The sequence below is a fragment of the Eutrigla gurnardus genome, assembly GCF_963514095.1.
Source record: "Eutrigla gurnardus genome assembly, chromosome: 20".
In the NCBI taxonomy this organism is placed as follows: domain Eukaryota; kingdom Metazoa; phylum Chordata; class Actinopteri; order Perciformes; family Triglidae; genus Eutrigla; species Eutrigla gurnardus.
The window spans coordinates 930,247-954,684 of record NC_139931.1 but is presented as its reverse complement, the minus strand read 5'-3'; the positions used below and the strand labels follow the sequence as shown (position 1 = coordinate 954,684).

The following is a 24,438-nucleotide window of genomic DNA, read 5'->3' as shown; positions in this document are numbered from 1 at the left end:
CCTGATGGCTCTGCCCATTTCTGACTGCGACACGTGCCATTTACTTCACCTAAATACACACACATCTTACACCCATGAACTGTGCCCAGTTGCACCTAAACTGAGACCTTTACCTTGCAAAACATCCACAAGCAAGTGTCAGACATGTACTGATGTCCCTGCTGCCATCCCTCTTAGGGTAGTTCCACGACCATTAAAGTGGTGTATTAAAGGTACCGGAGTTGGTCATGACATGGGACATTCGAACTGTGACTCGCTGTTTTATCCAATACCAAGAAGTTCTCCCAGAATATGGACTTCAGGCTTCAGCCCTTCACCTACAGCTTGTTCGACACTTGACATTAACTTTTCTAGGTTAGCCACAGCGGCTTCTTTTTGTTCCGTCCCAGCTGGAAAAGGGATGTACTGGATATGTGGACAAAAAGCATATGAATATCTTCCTAAGGGTTGGAGCGGAGTGTGTGGCCTGGGCTACGTAGTCCCAGCAATGCGAGTTGTGGATAAATTGCCTACAATTCCCTCAGGATTAAGGTCAACAAGATCTAAGCGAGATGTGTTAATCACCCACTCACAGACATATTGGAGCCGTCTATTCGGCATGCTTATTCCCAGTTATGGTGTATTGTCTTCCCTGAATCAGATAAGAGATCTTTCCAAACGTATAGAGGATTTAGCTAATACCACTTCCCTAGGTTTGTCTCTCTTATCAAAAGAGCTGGCTGCAACCCGTCTAGTTGCCTTACAGAATAGAGCAGCTTTAGACTATCTTTTAGCATCCCAGGGTGGTACTTGTGCAGTGATTGGTGTTGAATGTTGTACTTATGTGCCAGATTATAATGCTAGCCTTTCTGATGTCATTGCACATGTTAAACACATTGCTGATGAAGTGCACACCAGCGATATTAGTAGCCCGTTTGAATGGTTGGAAACACTCATTGGTCATTGGGGTACAAATATAGTTCAATATGTTTTTGTTGGTTTAATCTGTTTTATATTTTTGTTGTTATTTTTTCTTGTATCAGAGCAATGTGTAAAATGATTACAGCTAAGGTGACTACTAAAATGATCATTCAACGAACTACTCACAACGTACCTAAAGAATTATTTCATGATGTTTTCGACAATTTGTGTAGAATTGATGTATTGTAATTTTCTTACTTCACTTGATTACATTTTCTTGTGTATTTAGTGTTGTCCTATAGGACAAAATGGGGAATTGTAGAAGAAATTGTGTTACCTTACAATTCTTATTTGGTTTTGGTATAATGTTCCTTTCTCTCTAAACATCAAATGTCCTGCTGAGCTGCATTCATTGTATGTAAGCCTTGTCATGTTGATGAAAAGACCCTCTGGTCTGTCCCCCTTCCTGGACCGTCCCCGAAACACCTTCACCTCACATACTTGATCAAGGCCTTCATGAATGGCCCCTGTTGTGACACTATGTAGAAAGAACCCAGCTGTTCCGAGGGAAGTCACACCTTTATGTTGTCTCAGGATGTCTCTTCCAAGTTGGGAGAGACGCGTATTGAATCTATGTAAATCCACTGTTTAGACCTGCCCCTTTGGTTCTGTATAAGTTGTCTCTTGCCTCACATCATTGCAGAATGGACTGTGTGGCAGCGCGACATTGTCTTTTCTCCACTGTCAGTGATTAAACCTCATTTGAACCAGCCACTGAATTGGACCTGAAGAGTTTTCTTCCACAGTGCCATTGGCTTGCTGAGTGCTGGGTTGAGCGTTACAGCTGTGGCAACACAACTGAATGTGCATCATTCCACTGTCAGTGATGAGTCTCTGCTCCAGCTGTACCATGCTGATGGCAGACTCCGTGTTTGGCGCCGTGTTGGTGAGCGTTACGCAGGCATTTGGGCAGGCATTTGCTATGGACAGCGCGCACACGTCTGCATTTCATTGATGGCAACCTGAATGGGCAACGTTACCGAGATGAAATCCTGAGACCAATCGTCGTGCCCTTCGTTGAACTCCATCATCTGACCTTCCAACAAGATAATGCCCGCCCGCACATTGCCAGGATATGCAGGGACTTCCTTGAACAGGAGGGTATTCCTCTCTCAACTGGCCGCCGTATTCACCAGACATGTCACCTATCGAACGCCTTTGGGATGTCTGGATAGGCGTGTCTGCCAGCGGTTTCCAGTTCCCCAGAACGGCCGCCAACTTCAAGTTGCTCTGCAGGAGGAATGGGACAACATCCCCGAGGCCATCGACAACCATGATGTCCATGCGTCGCCGGTGTACCGCTCTGCGTGAGGCTAATGGTGGACACACACGTTATTGACGTTTGTGAACTTGGATCATCGACCCCCATTGTGTTCTTCCTGCCATTACTCCAGGACTTTTGTTTTGAAATTGATCCTAACGCTCGCAAATTAAAGCCACTGTATTGATAAAGTTGTGCTGTTATTTTTGGATAGTTACTCTGTTTTGTCACATAACAATAACTACAAGTTTTTTTTCGTGCGTTTATATTTTTGTTGAGTGTACATTTGTCAAAAGAAAGAAACAAAGAAACCACAACGTATCATTGCCGATAAAGTAAGAGCTAAAAATAGAACAAGTGTTAGGTCCTCATCTGAGTAAAGTAGTACGTGAAGAGCAACAGTGCTATGATCAGAGTGCTATAGGTAAGTTTTTTTTTTACACATTTACATAATGATTGTTACAGATTGTACAGAATATAATTTGCATGCCATCCAATTATATTTTTAGATGACAGAAATTGCAACCCAGAATTAAAATACTTAATACAGTTATCATCAGGTAAACTGCTTAATGACACACGTCAGGAAAAAAGGCCATGAATTCAAAAAATTGGTTATGAGAATTTCAGCTAATTAAGAATCCCTCAAACAATCATTGATGCTGAGCTGTAAGCAGAGTTTCAATGGAGCTCATATCTGATCGTAGTGTCAAAGTTCACTTGGTCATCTCCGTTCACGGAGAACTACTGCACTACACACATCTTGTCCTTCTTCATTTGTAGTTTCTTATCCACTTCATCAAGTGGAATTTCCATTTCGGCTTCTTTTTTGTGTTTCTTCATCTCCCTCTCTGGAAGGAACGGCTTCTCCAGGATGGCTTTCTTTTCCTCCAACATCGGCAGACCTTTGCACAGGAAGTCGTGGATCTTCTGCCACGAGTCGATCTCGGAGCGCCAAAGTTCAGATCTGGCTCTGATGAACTGTGACACTTCCGTCTCGCTGCCTTTGGCCAGACTGATGCTGTCTTTACAGATGAAGAAGATATCCATGCCGAGGAAGAGAGCATTGAGGCCGATGAGACCGGCCCTGGCTGACTTTGAGAGGGCGAGAGGCCCTTTGACTGCTGCCTGACCGATATCTGGGATATCTGCCGCCACCCTGGGAACGTTACGCAATGCCTTCCCTTCCTCCACTGCCAGTCTGCCAGCACTTACAGCCACTTCTTCGCTTTTCAACATCTTCACAGCCGAGACGGCATCAACAAGTGAATCAATACCACTTCCAATAGCCCCAGCTTTACAAAGCACCTTGCCTACTCCCAGAGCCACTTCGATCTGGGTTGTTACCCCTTTGGTGACCTCCTGCAGACAATCCTGGAGACTCTGCACATCCTTCATGAAGCTCTGGAAGACCTCACCGGCTTTCTTCTGCTGTGTACAGTTTACGCCAATCTCTGTGGCGGTGGTGACGGCACTGTTGACTCCGCTGGTTATTCCCATCCCCACGCCCATCATCGTGAGAACTAGAGACGCTCCAGCCGTCACAGGTATTAATGCCAAACCGATAATGGACAGCACACCTCCAGTTGCCCCCACTGAGCTTCCTACCACGCTGGAGATCTTTGCTCCTTTACACATCCTGTCCAACTGAACAGCGTTCTCCTCCAGGTCTGCCAGAGCCTGCAGCATCCTGGGATGTCGCTGGCTGAACTCATCAATGAACCCACTACACGGCTCCTCCTGGAACAAGAACACCGTCCGGAAGCTCTGGTTGTTCCTGGTGAAGAGAAAAGAGGAGCAAAATTATGAAAGACTAAATCATCATATTCTGACGGAGCATCAAACCTTTTACATTTACTTCACTGTCCTTCATAACACCTGCACATGTGTGTGGATCTCTTACACCAAATCAAGAACACATCCATGATTACTGCTTACCTGATATCATCAAGCTCATTAATACGATGAAGCATCATTTCCATGTCATCTTCAGATAAACCCACGTCGAGGTCGACCAGAGTTTCATCGTTCAACTGCAGGAAAAATTCTCTGAAGGAGCTGTGAAAAACAAATTCATTTATTATAGATGTTTATTTTTGCAAAATGTGCATTTTATTGAAGAAATGTCTCTTTACCATTTCTCCAGCTGCTTGCAGAGGGTCCGGGTGGTCTGAATGTATTTGTCCAGCTGATATGACAGCACTTCCACATTCTGCAGTTTGGGACGGAAGAAGACACTTGCATCTCTCTTAAACTCGAGGAGGAGAGGGCAGATGATCCGGGCAGCGGCGATGACGAGCCGAACTTCTTTGGGGCTGATCCCTTCTGGCAGATGTAACACCCGGTTCTCCTCCGTGAACACATGAAGGGAGGTGACCGCCAAATACTCCACTGCATCCAGGAAGCCGTGGAGCTTCTCCAGGCCTGACAGAGTGTCCTTCAGCACAGCAGCCAGCTCGTTCTCCAGCTCTTCACGCCTGTTGTCTGCAGTCACCTGGGTGACCTTGCTCTTCATGTACTCCAAGAAGGCCAGCCCTTTGTTCTTGGACTGGGTCACATGGCCGATGCTAAGGTCGATGCCGTCAGCCCTGTCTTTGATGTCCATCATCATCTGCAACTCTGTCTCCCTCTGAAGTTCCCATTTAGGCCTCCTCTCGCAGAATTCTCTCACTGTGTCGACGCAGATGAGGGTATCTGCGATGTAGCAGCACAAACCCTCCTGCAGGTCCTTTCTAGAAATCACAAAACACCAGCCAGTTTGTGAAACGTCCAAACACTGAAACTGAACACTGAAAAAGACACAAAACGACAACAAACAGACCCTACACAACTACAAAGACACAAAACGACTACAAAGAGACCCTACACAACTACAAAGACACAAAACGACTACAGAGAGACCCTACACAACTACAAAGACACAAAACGACTACAAAGAGACCCTACACAACTACAAAGAAGACACAAACCGACTACAGAGAGACCCTACACAACTACAAAGAAGACACAAAACAACTACAGAGAGACCCTACACAACTACAAAGACACTAAACGACTACAAAGAGACCCTACACAACTACAAAGAAGACACAAACCGACTACAGAGAGACCCTACACAACTACAAAGACACTAAACGACTACAAAGAGACCCTACACAACTACAAAGAAGACACAAACCGACTACAGAGAGACCCTACACAACTACAAAGAAGACACAAAACGACTACAAAGAGACCCTACACAACTACAAAGACACAAAACGACTAAAAAGAAACCCTACACAACTACAAAGACACAAAACGACTACAAAGAGACCCTACACAACTACAAAGACACAAAACGACTTCAAAGAAACCCTACACAACTACAAAGACACAAAACGACTACAAAGAAACCCTACACAACTACAAAGACACAAAACGACTTCAAAGAGACCCTACACAACTACAAAGAAGACACAAAACGACTACAAAGAGACCCTACACAACTACAAAGACACAAAACAACTACAGAGAGACCCTACACAACTACAAAGAAGACACAAAACGACTACAAAGAGACCCTACACAACTACAAAGACACAAAACGACTAAAAAGAAACCCTACACAACTACAAAGACACAAAATGACTTCAAAGAAACCCTACACAACTACAAAGACACAAAACGACTACAAAGAGACCCTACACAACTACAAAGACACAAAACGACTTCAAAGAAACCCTACACAACTACAAAGACACAAAACGACTACAAAGAAACTAGGGCTGGGTATTGTTTAGAATCTCACGATTCGATTCGATTTCGATTCGTTGGGTCACGATTCGATTCAATATCGATTCGATTCGATATTGATTGAAATGCTTTGATATCGATTCAGTTTCAAGTAGAAATACACAAGTAAGAGTACCAGATCATTTTTTCAAATAATTTATTTAGTTTCATGCCTTATGAACAGCCGTGGTATAACTCATAGCATGATAAAACAGGACACTACTTAAACACTGAACAACAGTGCATGTAACCGCCGCGGAAGCTATGGTAGTAGACAGTAGTAGTGCAGATATACCGTTGAAATGCACATATTTGTTTATCTACTCTTCACTCATTTATTAAATGTATTTTCTCTTCCTGTTTCCCAGTGCGAGTTGAGATACACAACTATGATCGCATTTGTCAATCGCGGTATTTTATTTTGAAAATTGCTTTTATTTTGAAAATTGGCCAGATTGTCTCGTGTTTCTTTAGCTGTGGCTGCAGACCCTGAATTGGGACACAGCTACTGTGTGATTTACTGCCAGAACTGACGCGTTCGCTCGCGGGACGCGCAAAAAATAGAGCAGACGCCGGAACGATCGCTTCACGGCGCGGGACGGCCGCGCCTATTCGTGGCGCTCCGTGTCTGGTGTGAACGACACCATAGCTTAACAGGGGCGCCGAAAGGAAGCGGGCTCCGCTACGCGCCTATTCGCGGCGCTTCCACGGCCGGTGTGTACTCACTCCGGTCGCCATATTGTAATGGTTTGGTCTAGTGCGGCCCCCGTCCGTACAGCGCGAATCACACGAGGGTGTCGGTCACAGCGCCCCCACTGGCCAGGGGCTTGAATCGATTCAGAAGATTGCTGAATCGATATTGAATTGCGGGGAAAAGAATCGCAATGCATTGCTGAATCGATATTTTTACCCACCCCTAAAAGAAACCCTACACAACTACAAAGACACAAAACGACTTCAAAGAGACCCTACACAACTACAAAGAAGACACAAAACGACTACAAAGAGACCCTACACAACTACAAAGACACAAAACAACTACAGAGAGACCCTACACAACTACAAAGAAGACACAAAACAACTACAGAGAGACCTTACACAACTACAAAGACACAAAACAACTACACAGAGACCCTACACAACTACAAAGACACAAAACAACTACAAAGAAACCCGACACAACTACAAAGACACAAAACAACTACAGAGAGACCCTACACAACTACAAAGACACAAAACGACTACAGAGAGACCCTACACAACTACAAAGACACAAAACGACTACAAAGAGACCCTACACAACTACAAAGACACAAAACGACTACAAAGAGACCCTACACAACTACGAAGACACAAAACGACTACAAAGAGACCCTACACAACTACAAAGACACAAAACGACTACAAAGAGACCCTACACAACTACAAAGACACAAAACGACTAGAAAGAGACCCTACACAACTACAAAGACACAAAACGACTACAGAGAGACCCTACACAACTACAAAGACACAAAACGACTACAAAGAGACCCTACACAACTACAAAGACACAAAACGACTACAAAGAGACCCTACACAACTACAAAGACACAAAACGACTACATAGAGACCCTACACAACTACGAAGACACAAAACGACTACAGAGAGACCCTACACAACTACAAAGACACAAAACAACTACAGAGAGACCCTACACAACTATAAAGAAGACACAAAACAACTACAGAGAGACCCTACACAACTACAAAGACACAAAACAACTACACAGAGACCCTACACAACTACAAAGACACAAAACAACTACAAAGAAACCCGACACAACTACAAAGACACAAAACGACTACAAAGAGACCCTACACAACTACAAAGACACAAAACGACTACAAAGAGACCCTACACAACTACGAAGACACAAAACGACTACAGAGAGACCCTACACAACTACAAAGACACAAAACAACTACAGAGAGACCCTACACAACTATAAAGAAGACACAAAACAACTACAGAGAGACCCTACACAACTACAAAGACACAAAACAACTACACAGAGACCCTACACAACTACAAAGACACAAAACAACTACAAAGAAACCCGACACAACTACAAAGACACAAAACAACTACAGAGAGACCCTACACAACTACAAAGACACAAAACGACTACAAAGAGACCCTACACAACTACGAAGACACAAAACGACTACAGAGAGACCCTACACAACTACAAAGACACAAAACGACTTCAGAGAGACCCTACACAACTACAAAGACACAAAACGACTTCAGAGAGACCCTACACAACTACAAAGAGACCCTACACAACTACAAAGACACAAAACGACTACAGAGAGACCCTACACAACTACAAAGACACAAAACAACTACAAAGAAACCCGACACAACTACAAAGACACAAAACAACTACAGAGAGACCCTACACAACTACAAAGACACAAAACGACTACAGAGAGACCCTACACAACTACAAAGACACAAAACGACTACAAAGAGACCCTACACAACTACAAAGACACAAAACGACTACACACACACACACACACACACACACACACACACACACACTTTGTGTCTGTCCACCATTTCCCTTTCAGTTATGAATGATAAGAATATGAGTTCCTTATAAGGAGTGAATACTGGTCCTCAGCAGGTTGTGTAATTAATTACAGGAAGTTGATTTCTGTCTCTTGAGAAAATTATCTCTAAATAGAAGCTCAGCTCACATTGTTAGGACTCGTTATTATTGTTATTATTATTATGGGAAATATTAAAAGGAATAATCCATAAATGTAGTTTATTGGAGAATCTGACTACAGTTGTTCTCTACACTTAACTGATTGATTTGATAACAGAAATTAATTTAACGGATGCGAGCATACATTTCCTATGTTTTTATTTTTTCAAATATTCGACAGGAGTCTTTACAGAATGAAGACGTGTTTCTGTCTCATGAAGTTTTTTTTGCTCCCGACGCTCATGCATGCGTCTAAAACTCAGATGTGTATTAAAACTATAATAACATTGTGTGGATTCATAGATCTAGCCTACTATTAAAACCTATTGTTTTTTCTCTCTTTCTGTGCAGATTAAAAGCCTTTACCTCTTAGCAGACATGTTTCTCCTCTTGGTGTCTTCACTTCCTCGTCGAGGTTCACCCAATTATCAGCCTAATTAAAATAATAGTTTAAACCAGAGGTTTTGGCATCCGTATCTGGTCGATTACTCGCACCACCAACTTCCAGTCATTCGCTAAAATCACGGACTCAGCGATGGTGGGGATTCTGGACAAACAAACACCAGCCGTCAGGTTTCGCTTTCCTTTCTCCACATCAGCAGGTGAAACCAGCACCACCGGTTGTTGTGCAGCCTGCCAACTTTACCTCGCAGATCACGCGAGATCACGCAGGATCACGCGGGATCAGCAACCAGCTGATTTCCTCATGTCGCAGATATAAACGTTTATAAAAGTTTATTTAATAATTTCACATATACAGCAGTTCAGACATGTAGTCCACATAAAACTGACTTTTGACAGTACATTGAGAAAAAAGAAAATAAATAAATCTGTGAATAAAAAAAGTTAAAGTATAACATTATATATATATATAATACTTTATATAATACTTTAGTCCAGTATTTCCATTTAATGCTGCTCTGAGGGAAAATACTTCCCGTTAACAGCAGGAAAACCTGGATATCTGGTAGCTCATCACTTCAGTGCTCCATTTAACCTCAAAATCACCCAGAGAAGTAAAAAATGGTTTCTTAATACTTTTTTTGTTAAAAATAATTTAAAAAAAAGTTAAATAAACAATGTGTCCAAATGCGAAAATAAACTGTAGTGGTGCCTTCACTGTTCAGGCCACATGTCATTAGTCTTGTGTAACAGCACCATCTAGTGGTGTGTGAAGGGAATCTTTGCATCAAAACTTTTTCCATTTTTTGTTTGAAATTTGAATATATAATTTAGTATTTCAGAACAAAGAAAAACATAATGGGATGGCCGATGTTAGATCAATTGAGCTGTTAAACCTGGATGGACAGAGGGCTGCAGAGCAGGGGCGTCAGCAGCGTTTCATATGTGGGGGGTCCTGTTTATACAAGGGGTCTGGAGGTAGAGACTCAGGAGTGGGTGGCCTGTACCCTAATTCGACCCTTCTGAACACGCCAGTCTTTGAACCGAGTCTCTACGACTTACCGTTCTGGAGATACAGCCAAAGTAAAAAAAAACACTAACCCCAAGATTCACATTTTTGCTTATATCTCGGGAAAGGAGGGTCGTACAGACTCGGGAGTGGGTGGAGTGTACCCTCGGGGCTCCAGGGTAAGAACTGCATTCAGGAGTGGGAGATGCTTTTAAATGTGCAGTCATGATCTACTTTTCATGTCGTTACCAGGCCTAAAATAACATGTGTTGTCTTTTATCTTGACTGAACATAAAATACATTTTGAGATCATTTTGTATTTAATGAATAGGTGGCGCATTGCAGTCGCCTCTACCTCTGCACACCTGAGTTGTCTTTAGATGTGCATTGTTTAAGATTGGGAGCATTTCAGTTGCCTGTGTACAAAATTGCAGCTCTGGAAAAAAATAACTTAAAACTTTTCAAAATTATCTTATTTATTAGTGCAAGAAAAACTACAGATTATATTACATATTTACATAATGATCGTTACAGATTGTACAGAATATAGTTTGCATAACATCCAATTATATTTGTATATGACAGAAATTGCAACCCAGATTTGAAATACTTAATACAGTTATCATCAGGTAAACTGCTTAATGACACACACGTCAGAAAAAAAGGCCAAGAATTCAAAAAATTGGTTATTATGAGAATTGCAGCTCATTAAGAATCCCTCAAACAATAATAATAATAATCAATTTTATTTATAATGCACTTTACATCAACTCAATGACCTCAAAGTGATACAATGCACAATAAAGAAGGATAGAAACATCATAAAATAATTTAATACTAGCACAATGAAATAATTAAAACCAACATATTAAAACAGATAAAGGTAGTTTAGCTGCAGGCCTTTCTAAAAAGATGTCTTTTCAGGCCCTTTTTAAAAGAATCCACAGTCTGTGGTGCCCTCAGATGTTTAGGGAGAGCATTCCACAGACTGGGTGTAGCAGAGCTGAAGGCTTGGTCGCCCATAGTCCTGAGCCTTGTCCTCTGGAGCTGGAGGAGGTTGGCTTGTTCAGACCGGAGATGACGTGAGGAGGAATGGGGGATGATGAGATCTTTGATGTATGGGGGGACAGTGCCATGGAGGCACTGGTGGGACAGAAGGGAAACTTTGAATTCAACCCTGAACTGAACCGGAAGCCAATGGACGGATTTGAGGATGGGTGTGATACGATGGTATTTTCGCACCCTCATCAGGATCCGAGCAGCGCAGTTTTGGATGTACTGGAGCTGCTGGATGTTCTTGCTGGGGATCCCGATGAGGAGTGCGTTGCAGTAGTCTAGCCTGGAGGAGACGAAGGCGTGGACAAGTTTTTCGGCGTCGGGTAGAGTGAGTGGGGGGGCGGAGTTTAGCAATGTTCCTGAGGTGGAAGAAGGATGTTTTGCACAGATGTTTGATGAGGGTCTCAAAGGTCAGGTGAGGGTCCATTTTGACACCGAGATTTGTGAATGAGGGTGAAAGGTGGATGTCGTGGCCGGAGAAAGGTGTGGAGTGCCGACAAGAATGGCTTCTGTTTTTGACTTGTTCAGTTGTAGGAAGTTCGCAGTCATCCACGCCTTTATCTCCTCCAGGCAGGTGGAAACTGTGGATAGGGCTGCAGAGGGGGTTAGGTTAGTTTTGATGTAGAGTTGGGTGTCATCAGCGTAGCAGTGGAAAGACATTCCATGCCGGCTGATGACACGACCAAGGGGGAGCATGTACAGTGTGAAGAGGCTGAGGACTGATCCTTGGGGGACCCCATAGGTGACGGAGTGCGTATCTGATTTAGCACCCCCCAGGGATACATATTCAGTTCTGTCAGTGAGATATGATGTGAACCAAGCGAGGGTGGTGCCAGAAAGTCCGATGGAAGAATGGAGGCAGTGTAGAAGGATGTGGTGGTCAAACGTGTCAAATGCTGCAGTGAGGTCCAGGAGGATGAGAAGTGATGGAGAGCCAGCATCAGCCGCCAACAGCAGGTCATTGGTGACCCTGACCAGAGCAGTTTCCGTGCTGTGGCCAGAGTGGAAACCAGACTTCAAACTTCTCATACAAACTGTTAGTGGTGAGGTGGTTGTGGAGTTTTTTGCGCTTTGTGGGGAGAGACAACTTTTTCCAACACTTTGACAGGAAGGAGAGGTTGGAGATGGGGCGGTAGTTAGCAGGTGCTTCTGGGTCAAGGGTGGGCTTTTTGAGTAGAGGCTTGATGACAGCAGTTTTCAGGGATGTGGGGACATGGCCGGACCAGAGGGACTGATTGATGATTTTGGTGATCAAGGGACTTATTGCAGAGAAGTGACCCTTTATGAGGGTTGTATCTCTGAGCACTGCAGAGTTTCAATGGAGCTCATATCTGATCGTAGTGTCACAGTTGGCAGAGTTGGTCATCTCCGTTCACGGAGAACTACTGCACTACACACATCTTGTCCTTCTTCATTTATTGTTTTTCATCCACTTCATCAAGTGGAATTTCCATTTCGGCTTCTTTTTTGTGTTTCTTCATCTCCCTCTCTGGAAGAAACGGCTTCTTCAGGATGGCTTTCTTTTCCTCCAACATCGGCAGACCTTTGCACAGGAAGTCGTGGATCTTCTGCCACGAGTCGATCTCGGAGCGCCAAAGTTCAGATCTGGCTCTGATGAACTGTGACACTTTCGTCTCGCTGCCTTTGGCCAGACTGATGCTGTCTTTACAGATGAAGAAGATATCCATGCCGAGGAAGAGAGCATTGAGGCAGATGAGACCGGCCCTGGCTGACTTGGAGAGGGCAAGAGGCCCTCTGACTGCTGCCTGACCGATATCTGGGATATCTGCCGCCACCCTGGGAACGTTACGCAATGCCTTCCCTTCCTGCACTGCCAGTCTGCCAGCACTTACAGCCACTTCTTCACTTTTCAACATCTTCCCAGCTGAGACAACATCAACAAGTGAAACAATACGTTTTCCAATAGCCCCAGCTTTACAAAGCACCTTGCCTACTCCCAGAGCCACTTCGATCTGGGTTGTTCCCCCTTTGGTGACCTCCTGCAGACAATCCTGGAGACTCTGCACATCCTCCATGAAGCTCTGGAAGACCTCACCGGCTTTCTTCTGCTGCGTACAGTTTACGCCAATCTCTGTGGCGGTGGTGACGGCACTGTTGACTCCGCTGGTTATTCCCATCCCAATCCCAACGCCCATCATCGTGAGAACTAGAGACGTTCCACCCGTTAAGGGCATTAATGCCAAACCGATAATGGAAAGCACACCTCCAGTTGCCCCCACTGAGCTTCCTGCCACGCTGGAGATCTTTGCTCCTTTACACATCCTGTCCAACTGAACAGCGTTCTGCTCCAGGTCTGCCAGAGCCTGCAGCATCCTGGGATGTCGCTGGCTGAACTCATCAATGAACCCACTACACGGCTCCTCCTGGAACAAGAACACCGTCCGGAAGCTCTGGTTGTTCCTGGTGAAGAGAAAAGATGAGCAAAATTATGAAAGACTAAATCATCATATTCTGACGGAGCTTCAAACCTTTCACATTTACTTCACTGTCCTTCATAACACCTGCACATGTGTGTGGATCTCTTACACCAAATCAACAACACATCTATGATTACTGCTTACCTGATATCATCAAGCTCGTTAATACGATGAAGCATCATTTCTATGTCATCTTCAGATAAACCCACATCGAGGTCGACCAGAGTTTCATCGTTCAACTGCAGGCAAAATTCTCTGAAGGAGCTGTGAAAAACAAATTCATTTATTATAGATGTTTATTTTTGTAAAATGTGCATTTTATTGAAGAAATGTCTCTTTACCATTTCTCCAGCTGCTTGCAGAGGATCCGGGTGGTCTGAATGTATTTGTCCAGCTGATATGACAGCACTTCCACATTCTGCAGTTTGGGACGGAAGAAGACACTTGCATCTCTCTTAAACTCGAGGAGGAGAGGGCAGATGATCCGGGCAGCGGCGATGACGAGCCAAACTTCTTTGGGGCTGATCCCTTCTGGCAGATGTAACACCCGGTTCTCCTCCGTGAACACATGAAGGGAGGTGACCGCCAAATACTCCACTGCATCCAGGAAGCCGTGGAGCTTCTCCAGGCCTCCCAGAGTGTCCTTCAGCACAGCAGCCAGCTCGTTTTCTGCAGTCACCTGGGTGACCTTGCTCTTCATGTACTGCAAGAAGTTCTTGGTGATGTCCCTCATCATCTGCAACTCTGTCTCCCTCTGAAGTTCCCATTTAGGTCTCTTCTCACAGAATTCTCTCACTGTGTCGACGCAGATGAGGGTATCTGCGATGTAGCAGCACAAACCCTTCTGTAGGTCCTTTCTAGAAATCACAAAACATCAGCCAGTTTGTGAAACATTCAAACACTGAAACTGAACACTGAAAAAGACACAAAACGACTACAAAGAGACCCTACACAACCACAAAGACACAAAACGACTTCAAAGAGACCCTACACAACTACAAAGACACAAAACGACTTCAAAGAGACCCTACACAACTACAAAGACACAAAACGACTTCAAAGAGACCCTACACAACTACAAAGACACAAAACGACTTCAAAGAGACCCTACACAACTACAAAGACACAAAACGACTTCAAAGAGACCCTACACAACCACAAAGACACAAAACGACTTCAAAGAGACCCTACACAACTACAAAGACACAAAACGACTTCAAAGAGACCCTACACAACCACAAAGACACAAAACGACTTCAAAGAGACCCTACACAACCACAAAGACACAAAACGACTACAAAGAGACCCTACACAACTACAAAGACACAAAACGACTACAAAGAGACCCTACACAACTACAAAGACACAAAACGACTTCAAAGAGACCCTACACAACCACAAAGACAGAAAACGACTACAAAGAGACCCTACACAACTACAAAGACACAAAACGACTACAAAGAGACCCTACACAACTACAAAGACACAAAACGACTTCAAAGAGACCCTACACAACTACAAAGACACAAAACGACTTCAAAGAGACCCGACACAACTACATAGACACAAACCAACAACACACACACACACACACACACACACACACACACACACACACACACACACACACACACAAACTTTGTGTCTGTCCACCATTTCCCTTTCAGTTATGAATGATAAGAATATGAGTTCCTTATAAGGAGTGAATACTGGTCCTCAGCAGGTTGTGTAATTAATTACAGGAAGTTGATTTCTGTCTCTTGAGAAAATTATCTCTAAATAGAAGCTCAGCTCACATTGTTAGGACTCGTTATTATTGTTATTATTATTATGGGAAATATTAAAAGGAATAATCCATAAATGTAGTTTATTGGAGAATCTGACTACAGTTGTTCTCTACACTTAACTGATTGATTTGATAACAGAAATTAATTTAACGGATGCGAGCATACATTTCCTATGTTTTTATTTTTTCAAATATTCGACAGGAGTCTTTACAGAATGAAGACGTGTTTCTGTCTCATGAAGTTTTTTTTGCTCCCGACGCTCATGCATGCGTCTAAAACTCAGATGTGTATTAAAACTATAATAACATTGTGTGGATTCATAGATCTAGCCTACTATTAAAACCTATTGTTTTTTCTCTCTTTCTGTGCAGATTAAAAGCCTTTACCTCTCAGCAGACATGTTTCTCCTCTTGGTGTCTTCACTTCCTCGTCGAGGTTCACCCAATTATCAGCCTAATTAAAATAATAGTTTAAACCAGAGGTTTTGGCATCCGTATCTGGTCGATTACTCGCACCACCAACTTCCAGTCATTCGCTAAAATCACGGACTCAGCGATGGTGGGGATTCTGGACAAACAAACACCAGCCGTCAGGTTTCGCTTTCCTTTCTCCACACAGCAGGTGAAACCAGCACCACCGGTTGTTGTGCAGCCTGCCAACTTTACCTCGCAGATCACGCGAGATCACGCAGGATCACGCGGGATCAGCAACCAGCTGATTTCCTCATGTCGCAGATATAAACGTTTATAAAAGTTTATTTAATAATTTCACATATACAGCAGTTCAGACATGTAGTCCACATAAAACTGACTTTTGACAGTACATTGAGAAAAAAGAAAATAAATAAATCTGTGAATAAAAAAAGTTAAAGTATAACATTATATATATATATAATACTTTATATAATACTTTAGTCCAGTATTTCCATTTAATGCTGCTCTGAGGGAAAATACTTCCCGTTAACAACAGGAAAACCTGGATATCTGGTAGCTCATCACTTCAGTGCTCCATTTAACCTCAAAATCACCCAGAGAAGTAAAAAATGGTTTCTTAATACTTTTTTTGTTAAAAATAATTTAAAAAAAAGTTAAATAAACAATGTGTCCAAATGCGAAAATAAACTGTAGTGGTGTCTTCACTGTTCAGGCCACATGTCATTAGTCTTGTGTAACAGCACCATCTAGTGGTGTGTGAAGGGAATCTTTGCATCAAAACTTTTTCCATTTTTTGTTTGAAATTTGAATATATAATTTAGTATTTCAGAACAAAGAAAAACATAATGGGATGGCCGATGTTAGATCAATTGAGCTGTTAAACCTGGATGGACAGAGGGCTGCAGAGCAGGGGCGTCAGCAGCGTTTGATATGTGGGGGGTCCTGTTTATACAAGGGGTCTGGAGGTAGAGACTCAGGAGTGGGTGGCCTGTACCCTAATTCGACCCTTCTGAACACGCCAGTCTTTGAACCGAGTCTCTACGACTTACCGTTCTGGAGATACAGCCAAAGTAAAAAACACTCACCCCAAGATTCACATTTTTGCTTATATCTCGGGAAAGGAGGGTCGTACAGACTCGGGAGTGGGTGGAGTGTACCCTCAGGGCTCCAGGGTGAGAACTGCATTCAGGAGTGGGAGATGCTTTTAAATGTGCTTTTCATGATCTACTTTTCATGTCGTTACCAGGCCTAAAATAACATGTGTTGTCTTTTATCTTGACTGAACATAAAATACATTTTGAGATCATTTTGTATTTAATGAATAGGTGGCGCATTGCAGTCGCCTCTACCTCTGCACACCCGAGTTGTCTTTACATGTGCATTGTTTAAGATTGGGAGCATTTCAGTTGCCTGTGTACAAAATTGCAGCTCTGGAAAAAATAACTTAAAACTTTTCAAAATTATCTTATTTATTAGTGCAAGAAAAACTACAGATTATATTACATATTTACATAATGATTGTTACAGATTGTACAGAATATAGTTTGCATAACATCCAATTATATTTGTATATGACAGAAATTGCAACCCAGATTTGAAATACTTAATACAGTTATCATCAGGTAAACTGCTTAATGACACACACGTCAGAAAAAAAGGCCAAGAATTCAAAAAATTGGTTATTATGAGAATTGCAGCTCATTAAGAATCCCTCAAACAATAATAATAATAATCAATTTTATTTATAATGCACTTTACATCAACTCAATGACCTCAAAGTAATACAATGCACAATAAAGAAGGATAGAAACATCATAAAATAATTTAATACTAGCAAAATGAAATGATTAAAACCAACATATTAAAACAGATAAAGGTAGTTTAGCTGCAGGCCTTTCTAAAAATATGTGTTTTCAGGCCCTTTTTAAAAGAATCCACAGTCTGTGGTGCCCTCAGATGTTTAGGGAGAGCATTCCACAGACTGGGTGTAGCAGAGCTGAAGGCTTGGTCGCCCATAGTCCTGAGCCTTGTCCTCTGGAGCTGGAGGAGGTTGGCTTGTTCAGACCGGAGATGACGTGAGGAGGAATGGGGGATGATGAGATCTTTGATGTATGGGGGGACAGTGCCATGGAGGCACTGGTGGGACAGAAGGGAAACTTTGAATTCAACCCTGAACTGAACCGGAAGCCAATGGACGGATTTGAGGATGGGTGTGATACGATGGTATTTTCGCACCCTCATCAGGATCCGAGCAGCGCAGCTTTGGATGTACTGGAGCTGCTGGATGTTCTTGCTGGGGATCCCGATGAGGAGTGCGTTGCAGTAGTCTAGCCTGGAGGAGACGAAGGCGTGGACAAGTTTTTCGGCATCGGGTAGAGTGAGTGGGGGGCAGAGTTTAGCAATGTTCCTGAGGTGGAAGAAGGATGTTTTCACAGATGTTTGATGTGGGTCTCAAAGGTCAGGTGAGGGTCCATTTTGACACCGAGATTTGTGACTGAGGGTGAAAGGTGGATGTCGTGGCCGGAGAAAGGTGTGGAGTGCCAACAAGAATGGCTTCTGTTTTTGACTTGTTCAGTTGTAGGAAGTTCGCAGTCATCCACGCCTTTATCTCCTCCAGGCAGGTGGAAACTGTGGATAGGGCTGCAGAGGGGGTTGGGTTAGTTTTGATGTAGAGTTGGGTGTCATCAGCGTAGCAGTGGAAAGACATTCCATGCCGGCTGATGACACGACCAAGGGGGAGCATGTACAGTGTGAAGAGACCGAGGACTGATCCTTGGGGGACCCCACAGGTGCGTATCTGATTTAGCACCCCCCAGGGATACATATTCAGTTCTGTCAGTGAGATATGATGTGAACCAAGCGAGGGTGGTGCCAGAAAGTCAGATGGAAGAATGGAGGCAGTGTAGAAGGATGTGGTGGTCAAGCGTGTCGAATGCTGCAGTGAGGTCCAGGAGGATGAGAAGTGATGGAGAGCCAGCATCAGCCGCCAACAGCAGGTCATTGGTGACCCTGACCAGAGCAGTTTCCGTGCTGTGGCCAGAGTGGAAACCAGACTTCAAACTTCTCATACAAACTGTTAGTGGTGAGGTGGTTGTGGAGTTTTTTGCGCTTTGTGGGCAGAGACAACTTTTTCCAACACTTTTGACAGGAAGGGGAGGTTGGAGATGGGGCGGTAGTTAGCAGGTGCTTCTGGTTCAAGGGTGGGCTTTTTGAGTAGAGGCTTGATGACAGCAGTTTTCAGGGATGTGGGGAAATGGCCGGACCAGAGGGACTGATTGATGATTTTGGTGATCAAGGGACTTATTGCAGAGGAGTGACCCTTTATGAGGGTTGTATCTCTGAACACTGCAGAGTTTCAATGGAGCTTATATCTGATCGTAGTGTCAAAGTTGACTTGGTCATCTCCGTTCACGGAGAACTACTGCACTACACACATCTTGTCCTTCTTCATTTATTGTTTTTTATCCACTTCATCAAGTGGAATTTCCATTTCGGTTTCTTTTTTGTGTTTCTTCATCTCCCTCTCTGGAAGAAACGGCTTCTCCAGGATGGCTTTCTTTTCCTCCAACATCGGCAGACCTTTGCACAGGAAGTCGTGGATCTTCTGCCACGAGTCGATCTCGGAGCACCAAAGTTCAGATCTGGCTCTGATGAACTGTGACACTTCCGTCTCGCTGCCTTTGGCCAGACTGATGCTGTCTTTACAGATGAAGAAGATGTCCATGCCGAGGAAGAGAGCATTCAGGCCGATGAAACCGGCCCTGGCTGACTTGGAGAGGGCGAGAGGCCCTTTGACTGCTGCCTGACCGATATCTGGGATATCTGCCGCCACCCTGGGAACGTTACGCAATGCCTTCCCTTCCTCCACTGCCAGTCTGCCAGCACTTACAGCCACTTCTTCACTTTTCAACATCTTCACAGCCGAGACGGCATCAACAAGTGAATCAATACCTTTTCCAATAGCCACAGCTTTACAAAGCACCTTGCCTACTCCCAGAGCCACTTCGCTCTGGGTTGTTACCCCTTTGGTGACCTCCTGCAGACAATCCTGGAGTTTCTGCACATCCTCCATGAAGCTCTGGAAGACCTCACCGGATTTCTTCTGATGTTTACGGTTTACTCCAATCTCTGTGGCGGTGGTGACGGCACTGTTGACTCCGCTGGTTATTCCCATCCCCACGCCCATCATCGTGAGAACTAGAGACGCTCCAGCCGTCACAGGTATTAATGCCAAACCGATAATGGACAGCACACCTCCAGTTGCCCCCACTGAGCTTCCTGCCACGCTGGAGATCTTTGCTCCTTTACACATCCTGTCCAACTGAACAGCGTTCTCCTCCAGGTCTGCCAGAGCCTGCAGCATCCTGGGATGTCGCTGGCTGAACTCATCAATGAACCCACTACGCGGCTCCTCCTGGAACAAGAACACCGTCCGGAAGCTCTGGTTGTTCCTGGTGACGAGAAAAGAGGAGCAAAATTATGAAAGACTAAATCATCATATTCTGACGGAGCATCAAACCTTTTACATTTACTTCACTGTCCTTCATAACACCTGCACATGTGTGTGGATCTCTTACACCAAATCAACAACACATCTATGATTACTGCTTACCTGATATCATCAAGCTCATTAATACGATGAAGCATCATTTCCATGTCATCTTCAGATAAACCCACGTCGAGGTCGACCAGAGTTTCATCGTTCAACTGCAGGCAAAATTCTCTGAAGGAGCTGTGAAAAACAAATTCATTTATTATAGATGTTTATTTTTGCAAAATGTGCATTTTATTGAAGAAATGTCTCTTTACCATTTCTCCAGCTGCTTGCAGAGGATCCGGGTGGTCTGAATGTATTTGTCCAGCTGATATGACAGCACTTCCACATTCTGCAGTTTGGGACGGAAGAAGACACTTGCATCTCTCTTAAACTCGAGGAGGAGAGGGCAGATGATCCGGGTAGTGGCGATGACGAGCTGAACTTCTTCAGGGCTGATCCCTTCTGGCAGATGTAACACCCGGTTCTCCTCCGTGAACACATGAAGGGAGGTGACCGCCAAATTCTCCACTGCATCCAGGAAGCCGTGGAGCTTCTCCAGGCCTCCCAGAGTGTCCTTCAGCACAGCAGCCAGCTCATTCTCCAGCTCTTCACGCCTGCTGTCTGCAGTCACCTGGGTGACCTTGCTCTTCATGTATTGCAAGAAGGCCGGCCCTTTGTTCTTGGACTGGGTCACATGGCCGATGCTAAGGTCGATGCCGTCAGCCCTGTCTTTGATGTCCATCATCATCTGCAACTCTGTCTCCCTCTGAAGTTCCCATTTAGGCCTCCTCTCGCAGAATTCTCTCACTGTGTCGACGCAGATGAGGGTATCTGCGATGTAGCAGCACAAACCCTCCTGCAGGTCCTTTCTAGAAATCACAAAACACCAGCCAGTTTGTGAAACGTCCAAACACTGAAACTGAACACTGAAAAAGACACAAAACGACTTCAAACAGACCCTACACAACTACAAAGACACAAAACGACTACAGAGAGACCCTACACAACTACAAAGACACAAAACGACTACAGAGAGACCCTACACAACTACAAAGACACAAAACGACTACAAAGAGACCCTACACAACTACAAAGACACAAAACAACTTCAAAGAAACCCTACACAACTACAAAGACACAAAACGACTACAAAGAGACCCTACACAACTACAAAGACACAAAACGACTACAAAGAGACCCTACACAACTACAAAGACACAAAACGACTTCAAAGAGACCCTACACAACTACAAGACACAAAACGACTACAAAGAGACCCTACACAACTACAAAGAAGACACAAAACGACTACAAAGAGACCCTACACAACTACAAAGACACAAAACGACAACAGAGAGACCCTACACAACTACAAAGAAGACACAAAACGACTACAGAGAGACCCTACACAACTACAAAGACACAAAACGACTACAAAGAGACCCTACACAACTACAAAGACACAAAACGACTACAAAGAGACCCTACACAACTACAAAGACACAAAACGACTACAGAGAGACCCTACACAACTACAAAGAAGACACAAAACGACTACACAACTACAAAGACACAAAACAACTACAAAGAGACCCTACACAACTACAAAGACACAAAACGACAACAGAGAGACCCTACACAACTACAAAGACACAAAACGACTACAAAGAGACCCTACACAACTACAAAGACACAAAACGACAACAGAGACCCTACACAACTACAAAGAAGACACAAAACGACTACAGAGAGACCCTACACAACTACAAAGACACAAAACGACTACAAAGAGACCCTACACAACTACAAAGACACAAAACGACTACAGAGAGACCCTACACAACTACAAAGAAGACACAAAACGACTACACAACTACAAAGACACAAAACAACTACAAAGAGACCCTACACAACTACAAAGACACAAAATGACTACAAAGAAACCCTACACAACTACAAAGACACAAAATGACTACAAAGAGACCCTACACAACTACAAAGACACAAAACGACTACAAAGAGACCCTACACAACTACAAAGACACAAAACGACTACAAAGAGACCCTACACAACTACAAAGACAAAACGACTTCAAAGAAACCCTACACAACCACAAAGACACAAAACGACTACAAAGAGACCCTACACAACTACAAAGACACAAAACGACTACAGAGAGAGACCCTACACAACTACAAAGACAAAACGACTTCAAAGAAACCCTACACAACTACAAAGACACAAAACGACTACAAAGAGACCCTACACAACTACAAAGACACAAAACGACTACAGAGAGAGACCCTACACAACTACAAAGACACAAAACGACTTCAAAGAGACCCTACACAACTACAAAGACACAAAACGACTACAAAGAGACCCTACACAACTACAAAGACAAAACGACTTCAAAGAAACCCTACACAACTACAAAGACACAAAACGACTACAAAGAGACCCTACACAACTACAAAGACACAAAACGACTTCAAAGAGACCCTACACAACTACAAAGACACAAAACAACAACACACACACACAAACTTTTTGTCTGTCCACCATTTCCCTTTCAGTTATGAATGATAAGAATATGAGTTCCTTAGAAGGAGTGAATACTGGTCCTCAGCAGGTTTTGTAATTAATTACAGGAAGTTGATTTCTGTCTCTTGAGAAAATTATCTCTAAATAGAAGCTCAGCTCACATTGTTAGGACTCGTTATTATTGTTATTATTATGGGAAATATTAAAAGGAATAATCCATAAATGTAGTTTATTGGAGAATCTGACTACAGTTGTTCTCTACACTTAACTGATTGATTTGATAACAGAAATTAATTTAACGGATGCGAGCATATATTTCCCACTATGTTTTTATTTTTTCAAATATTCGACAGGAGTCTTTACAGAATGAAGCCGTGTTTCTGTCTCATGATTAAGTTGTTTTTGCTCCCGACGCTCATGCATGCGTCTAAAACTCAGATGTGTATTTAAACCTATAATAACATTGTGTGGATTCATAGATCTAGCCTACTATTAAAACCTATTGTTTTTTCTCTTTTTCTGTGCAGATTAAAAGCCTTTACCTCTCAGCAGACATGTTTCTCCTCTTGGTGTCTTCACTTCCTCGTCGAGGTTCACCCAATTATCAGCCTAATTAAAATAATAGTTTAAACCAGAGGTTTTGGCATCCGTATCTGGTCGATTACTCGCACCACCAACTTCCAGTCATTCGCTAAAATCACGGACTCAGCGATGGTGGGGGATGCTGGACAAACACCAGCCGTCAGGTTTCGCTTTCCTTTCTCCACATCAGCAGGTGAAACCAGCACCACCGGTTGTTATGTGTGCAGCCAACTTTACCTCGCAGATCACGCGAGATCACGCGCGATCACGCGGGATCAGCAACCAGCTGATTTCCTCATGTCGCATATAAACGTGAACTTGGGGATTTTTCCCCCCCAAAGTTTATTTAATAATTTCACATATACAGCAGTTCAGACATGTAGTCCACATAAAACTGACTTTTGACAATACATTGAGAAAAAAGAAAATAAATAAATCTGTTAAAGGAGTCATCACCAGGAAATCGCAATTTCTCTTGTTAAAACATGCATATCTGTGTTTGACCTCAGTTGAAACTTGCCTGAAAGGCTGGAGTTTGAAAGTGGCGCCGTTTTTTCGCTTCTGCTCTTTTTCCAAACAGGAATAGCACACAAGGGTGTGCATTCCTAAAGCACGAGATTTTGATTCTGCGCCTACGGTGACGTCACCGTGGAGGCTACTTGCATAAGCCCACCCCTCTTTCACCACCCAACCCCCCCCCGTCCGCTACCTGACGTCCTGCTGTAAACGTGTCTCTTCAACCGTCTCTGGCTCTTCACTCTCCGGTTCGGGTTCCGACTCTGGTTCGTACATAAATGCCTGAATTCCGTAAGGTTCGTCATTTAGTGTGTGCGCCATGACAGGGGGCTGTTTATGTTTTGGAGTCTGCATGCAGGCAAGCCCCCCCGGCTCTGT

General features: G+C 43.6%; 2 protein-coding genes across 4 annotated transcripts; both read right to left on the bottom strand.

Moving 5' to 3' along the window:
* Positions 1-100: 100 nt before the first annotated feature.
* Positions 101-16,049, bottom strand: LOC311031327 (uncharacterized protein). 3 transcript variants are annotated; one of them, XM_084037577.1, is made up of 4 exons: positions 15,833-16,049; positions 4,357-4,953; positions 4,160-4,279; positions 101-3,998 (listed from the first exon to the last, which is right to left on the bottom strand). In XM_084037577.1, exons 1-4 carry the CDS (start codon positions 15,844-15,846, stop codon positions 2,966-2,968), a joined length of 1,764 nt encoding a protein of 587 aa, XP_083893703.1. In that variant the 5' UTR covers positions 15,847-16,049; the 3' UTR covers positions 101-2,965. The 3 variants fall into 3 exon arrangements, with proteins under 3 accessions (XP_083893703.1, XP_083893702.1, XP_083893704.1); XM_084037576.1 differs by lacking the exon at positions 15,833-16,049 and adding an exon at positions 9,121-9,368 and having other exon boundaries at positions 102-3,998; XM_084037578.1 differs by lacking the exons at positions 101-3,998; positions 4,160-4,279; positions 4,357-4,953 and adding exons at positions 10,643-13,642; positions 13,804-13,923; positions 14,001-14,516.
* Positions 16,050-17,396: 1,347 nt separating this feature from the next.
* apol (apolipoprotein L) lies at positions 17,397-23,719 on the bottom strand. Its single transcript, XM_084036882.1, has 4 exons — positions 23,505-23,719; positions 20,690-21,286; positions 20,493-20,612; positions 17,397-20,331 (listed from the first exon to the last, which is right to left on the bottom strand). Exons 1-4 carry the CDS (start codon positions 23,516-23,518, stop codon positions 19,332-19,334), a joined length of 1,731 nt encoding a protein of 576 aa, XP_083893008.1. The 5' UTR covers positions 23,519-23,719; the 3' UTR covers positions 17,397-19,331.
* Positions 23,720-24,438: the final 719 nt, after the last annotated feature.

Coding starts and splice junctions, on each gene's coding strand:
- LOC311031327 (XM_084037577.1), bottom strand. Junction 4,280..4,356: donor TGCAAGCAGCTGGAGAAATG/GTAAAGAGACAT, acceptor TGTTTTTCACAG/CTCCTTCAGAGAATTTTTCC. Junction 3,999..4,159: donor AATGAGCTTGATGATATCAG/GTAAGCAGTAAT, acceptor TCTCTTCACCAG/GAACAACCAGAGCTTCCGGA.
- apol (XM_084036882.1), bottom strand. Junction 20,613..20,689: donor TGCAAGCAGCTGGAGAAATG/GTAAAGAGACAT, acceptor TGTTTTTCACAG/CTCCTTCAGAGAATTTTGCC. Junction 20,332..20,492: donor AATGAGCTTGATGATATCAG/GTAAGCAGTAAT, acceptor TCTCGTCACCAG/GAACAACCAGAGCTTCCGGA.